This window comes from Phocoena sinus, chromosome 2 (genome assembly GCF_008692025.1).
Source record: "Phocoena sinus isolate mPhoSin1 chromosome 2, mPhoSin1.pri, whole genome shotgun sequence".
NCBI lineage: Eukaryota > Metazoa > Chordata > Mammalia > Artiodactyla > Phocoenidae > Phocoena > Phocoena sinus.
This window is the reverse complement of record NC_045764.1, coordinates 92,853,489-92,859,372: the sequence shown is the minus strand read 5'-3', so window position 1 is coordinate 92,859,372 and position 5,884 is coordinate 92,853,489. Positions and strand designations below refer to the sequence as shown.

The 5,884-nt window shown below is 42.5% G+C and overlaps 1 protein-coding gene across 3 annotated transcripts in view; it reads left to right on the top strand.

Annotated features, from left to right (window-relative positions):
- The window catches only part of NUSAP1 (nucleolar and spindle associated protein 1), a 66,204-nt gene that overhangs the window by 33,699 nt on the left and 26,621 nt on the right, over positions 1-5,884 (top strand). Inside the window, exon 1 of one of the 3 annotated variants that reach the window (XM_032624822.1) lies at positions 146-448. The exons of 1 other annotated variant lie outside the window; for it this stretch is intronic. In XM_032624822.1, coding sequence (XP_032480713.1) covers positions 356-448 — 93 coding nt within the window. In that variant the 5' untranslated portion in view covers positions 146-355. Of the gene's footprint in view, positions 1-145; positions 449-5,884 lie in introns of those variants that run through there. One more of the 3 variants, XM_032624821.1, reaches the window with a different exon arrangement.

Genomic DNA, 5,884 nt, shown 5'->3' with positions numbered 1-5,884 from the left:
AAAGACGCACCATGCCCCGCCCCAAACTTGGTTCCTGGGTCCTCATTGGACAACGTGAGCCGGGTGGGGCGCTGCCGCGCACTCGTTGCCTGGACACGCCGTTTGGCGCCTTCGTGTTGGTGAGGGGGGATGGTGAAGAACGTGCGTCTGGTGGAGGGGAAGTCAGCCTTTCTATTGGTCAACACCAGGAGACCCCGCCTTTGAGGCATTTTTAACCAATGGAAGTGCAGCTTTCTAAATTTAAACTCTGTACCATTCGGTTTGGTCAACGCTTAGAGCGGCGCCAGAGTTTTGAACGGCGTTTTTGGGAGTGGAGGACCGACCCTCTGCGTGGTCGCCTGGATTGCAGTTCGCCATGACCGTCCCCTCCCTGGAGGAGCTGGACTCCTTCAAGTACAGTGACCTGCAGAACTTGGCCAAGAGTCTGGGCCTCCGGGCTAACCTGAGGGTACGAGGCAAGTGGCGGGTGGGGTAGGACGAGCGGCCTCTACGAGACGCGGTGGGAGGGGACCGAGCGGGAATTCCAAAGGCTGAGGCTGCTGTCCCGGCCGTGGGGCGGTAGATTTGGTTCACAGAAGGGTCCCACTAACTCTGCAAAACCGACAGGGAGCCATAGTTTTCACCTTATGTTGAGGCTGACTTTCCTGGGGACTCACAAAGACACCGACTCCAAAAGGGTTTGTTTGGTTTCGTTTTATGGTAAGTACTCAGTTATACTTATACCAGGGCATCAGTTAGGAAACGCAGGCCCAGAGAGCTAAAGGAATGCTGCATCTAAATGCCGCTTAATTGTTAGGCAGTCGCAGAAATAATTGCCTTGGCTTTTGGAAAACTCCAAACAGCTAACACTTCGGCAAATTGTAACAGCGCCCCAAATCTACTTAAATGGGGGACCTGGAAGAAAGGATGACTTTTAGGGGACCTCCCCCGTGGATAAGTTTTTACAACTCAGCCCTGATTTAGTCGGATCGTTCCTCTATTGATCACTATTGTGGTAGTGTTCTATTCAAAACCGGTGAGGTCTTTGAGACTTCAGAACGTTTGGGGGAAAATGTAAGGGTTCAATTCAGGATTGAGGTTCTCTATATTTTATTTTCCCACATCATATTAACGTGTACCCTGGAGTTTTGTTCTGCAAGCTGTGGTATTTACACGGAGTGAATACCTAAATCAGTCCTCACAGATGTTTTTAAGTGGTTTAAACAAAATAATCAGGGCCCATGCACCTGTTGGGGCTGAATGATAAAGGGCTATCTTTGGAGATATTTCTGAGCTATAGTATTTAATGGCTCCTCAATACTTCATAAACAAAATCTTAATTCCTTGGTTTAAATCTCTTAAATTTTTTTTTGCAATCTGGCTGGAATCTTTTATCCAGTGCAGCATCCAGACTATCCTGGTGCCTTAACACTTGGCACCTTTGTCCATCTTTCTGCCTTTGCTAATTTTAATCGTTTGGCCTCAAATCCCCTTCTCTCTCCCTCTTCTTTATCTGCATGAATAATTTCCAATTACTCATCACAGTCCAACTGAAATGTCATCACTGACCTGGCACCTCGTCCCCTCCTCTTCATTCCCTTGGTCACAGGTCCACCACCCGAGTGATCCTAGGAACCCTCTGCGCCTTTAAGGCAGTATAATTTCAAGTAGTTTTTCTGAGCACTTGCAGGCTTCCACCTGGCACTGTGGTTATTTGTGTAGATACGTTCTCTACTAAAAGTTAAGTTCCTTGAACAGGGATCTCATCCATCCACCTTGGAAGTCTTTACAGCACTAAGTGCAGTACATTTTATTTGGGAGGCGTTGGATACTTATTCAGAGCTACTATTTACAACTGCTTCTTGGGAGCACTGGAACAATGCACCAGAGGGTAACTCCTTTGTGAAGAGTTACTATGGAGGTTTCCTACTTGAGTTCGGCACTCCGTCTAACATGAAGGCCCCACAACCTTTTAGATCTCTGAAGAACTGTTGCAACTTCGATCTTCTTCTGAAAGTCCCACCTATCATTGTCTCTTGAGGAACCTGATTGGGGTAGCCATTTAATCACCTGTTTTCATATAAGTGGTATAGTACAGTATTTTGTGTCACTGCAGATCTCATTGCTTGCCTGGCATACAGCATCTGGTGCATAGTAGGTGTCAACAGATATCTGTTAGAGGTGCTCTTTCCCAGACAAATTTGACTATACGAGGCATTCTAATAACCAACTACAAAAAGACACCTTTGAGATGATGGGAGAAAATTAAACTTGGACTAGGTATTAAATTATATTAAGGTATTGTTAATTTTGTTGCATATGATGGTGGTATTGTGGTTATGCTTCTTTTTTTTTTTTAAAGTCCTTACCTCTTAGCCAAATATTTACAGGTAGAATGTTATGATGCCTGGGATCTGCTATAAAATACTCCAGGAAAAAGAGGGGGAACTAGATGAAGTAAGAACAGCACAATGTTGATAACTGTTGAAACTGGGTGATAGATACATGGGGGTTTATTGTACACATTTGAAATCTTCCATAATTAAAATGTTTTAAGTTACAGTTGGTACAGCTTAAGAGCTCGTTAAATCAATTGCCTTTTTAAAATTCTAAGTGCATAGCAAAAAAATTGAATAAATTGCTCTAAGAAATTATCAAGATTTGATTTTTTAAAAAACTGAACAGAATAAGATTTAAGTAAATTTCACCAGTATGACAAAATTCAAAATAAATTTAGAAGAGAAAATATTAACTTTCTTTTGAGACACTACTCTTTTTAAAAAAATATTTTATTGAAGTATAGTTGATTTACAATGTTGTGTCAATTTCTGCTGTATAGCAAAGTGACTCAGTTATACATATATATATATTCTTTTTCATATTCTTTTCCATTATAGTTTATCATAGGATACTGAACATAGTTCCCTGTGCTATACAGTAGGACCTTGTTGTTTATCCATTCTATATATAATAGTGAGACACTACTCTTAATGGTAAGGCAAAATGAAGGAGTCAGTTACTAAGATTTATTGTACGACCAGGGTCCTTTTCTCACTCTTGCAAGCTTCAATTATAAAACTACCACTATTTCTACCTTCTTGCAGCTCCCTTCCCTCACCTGGCAAAACTCCACACCTGATTAAACAGGCTATGTGCTTAATCCTTGCCTGTACTAACCAGCTGACCCTGGCTGGAGAAAATCCCCTAACTTTGTTGACTGAACTTAATTTAAATGTGACCATAAATTTAATTTATGATTTATTTGATTCTCCTACACTTCCTTGGTAGTCATTAATTTTCCCATTATTGAGGACAGTTATTTCATACCTTCTCACCTTAGATTGGCGCCCTTCCATCACTTGATGACTTTGCCTCATAGGTCATAGAAACATAGATGCAATTAAACTGAGAATTACCTCATCTTTCCATTACCAGACCCACCTGTCCCCGTATCCTTTGCCTTCCACCTGTTATATGTTATGGTAAAAGGCTGTGCCTAAGGGCAGCCTTGCTGTTTGTGCTGGAGATCCCATTCCCCGCTCTGAGGCTACACTCCTGCAGTTATTCCTCTCCGCTGCATTAGTTTCCCTCACTCTGCTGGCTCATTTCCATAATGCGCCCAATCAAATCTTAATGTCATCCATCTTTTAAAAAAGAAACAAAACCCCTCTCCTGACCCACGTCTTTTATCTACTGCCCAATTTATCTGTTCTTTTCTACTGAAATTGATGTTTTTGAGGCCACCATGCCCTGCACCTTGCAAAGCTTGTGGTCCATCTCTATCTTCACCTGCCATCAGCAGCATTTGGTGTGATTGAACCCTCCCTTCTGCTCAGACCACTTCCTTTTCTAGACTTCTTTGATATTTGGTTTTCTCCTGCCTTGCTAGCACTTCTTTCCAGTCTCCTTTGCTAGTTCCTCCTCTGCTAAATCTCTAAATGTGGCGTATCCCAGGGTTCTCTCTTGGGCCTTCTTTTCTCTAATTGTGCTTCTCCCTTGGTGATCTTATTCAATTTCAGAACTTTAGATTCACCTGGAACTAATGACCCCCAAATCCAAACCTTCAGTAAGACCTCTCATCTGCTGACTTGTGCATTTAAGTGCATCGTAAACAGCATGATCAGGTCAAAACAATGAAGATCTATTCCCCGTGTCGGTAAATGATTGATTCCCCCCTTCACTGCCCACACCCATCCATCCTGGTGAGCTCTTCCTCCCAAGTATCAATACACCTGCAATCTGGCCTTTGTGCCATCTCCAGTGCTGTAAACCTGGGCCATGACACCCTCCTTTCTTGACCACTGCTTCAGGCTGTCTGCTGGTCTCCCTGCCTCTACTCTTGCCTTAAAATAGTATTCTCTTGGTAGTTGGGTGATAGTTGAAACTTAGAATATGTCATTTTTCTGCTCAGTTCTCGTCAAATTTTCCTCACACCTAAAATAAAATCCAAACTTCTCCAAATGTAATGTGAGAATCTTGGGTTGATCCTGATTTGGAGGGAAAAATTTTTTTAAGCTAAAACTGGAGACAATTGAGGAAATTTGATTTTAGGCTATGTATCAAAGGATATTAGAAAATTATTACTTTTCCTAGGTAATGCATTAGAGGTTATATAGGAAAATATCCCCTTATTTTTAGGAGATATGGCTGAGGTATTTAGTGGTAAAGTATCATGATGTCTGGAACTTATTTTCAACCAGCCTGGCAAGAAATACCTATGAATGAGAAAGAGAGCAAATATGAGACGATATTAAGGGTTGCTGAATCTACATGAGGAGTATCAGTGTTTACTAGACTATTTTGCCTTTTTATAGACTCGACATTTTTATAATAAAATTTTAGTTAGAAGGAAGAAATCTACACTGCGTGCTGTGGCCGGTAACCCTCTTCTTGACCCAGGTCACCTCTTTGGTCTCCCTGCCCTCCACTCACCCCAGTGTTCACTGTGCTCCCCACACTGGCTTCTCTCTGTCCTTCAAATTCACCAGCCCATCTCTGGGCTTTGTGTTCCCTCTGCTGGGAATGCTCTTCCCCTGCATCTTCACCTACTGCCTCATTCACATCTCAGCTCAAAAGTCACCAACTCTGAGAGGCCTTTCCTGACCATCCTAACGCAGGTTGTCCTCCCCTGCCTCTACCCTGAGCCTCCAGTTTTGTTTTTGCTTCCTAGCACCTAATGTCATACCATTTATTTTTGCTTACTTGGTTAATAGGGTGTTTCCCCAGTAGCCTACCTTTAGAGGTTCCTGGCGGGCAGAGACCTTGTCTGTTTTGCTCACCACTGTCTCTCCAGTGCCTGGAATAGGTTGTTGAGGTAGTGCATGAAAATGTGCTGATGCTAACATCGGCACCTCCAGCTCAGCTCCCCCAAACATCACCCCCCATCATTCCTCCTGCTGTATGCCCTCACCTGGCTCTGCCACAGGCCCTTCATTTCATCACTGTTGCATATTTGAGGTTTTCATGGCATTTTAAGATGTTCTAGAAATCTGTACAACATAGAGCCTATGATTAACAATACTTTAAAATTTGCTAAGAGGTTAGATCTTATGTTAAAGGCTCTTACTACCAAAAAAAAATCCAAAGGGGGCAGTAGGAAACTTGGAGGTGATACATTTAAGGCAGTGATGATGGGTTCACAAGTGTATATTGATCTCCCAGCATATCAATTTATATGTATTAAATATCGACAGCTGTTTGTATGTCAGTCATACCTCTGTAAAGTGATTGAGGGAGAAAAAAAGAAGAACCAAGAATGCCTAAATTCTGCCCTGCCAATCACTCACTTCCCAGAGAAGACCCGAAGAGAGTTTCCAGAAACAACAGCAAGTAGAAAATAGGTCTCTCCTTTATTACTACTAGCCGGTGTGGTGCCTGATATCTTGATGCACAGTGTTCTGGTAAA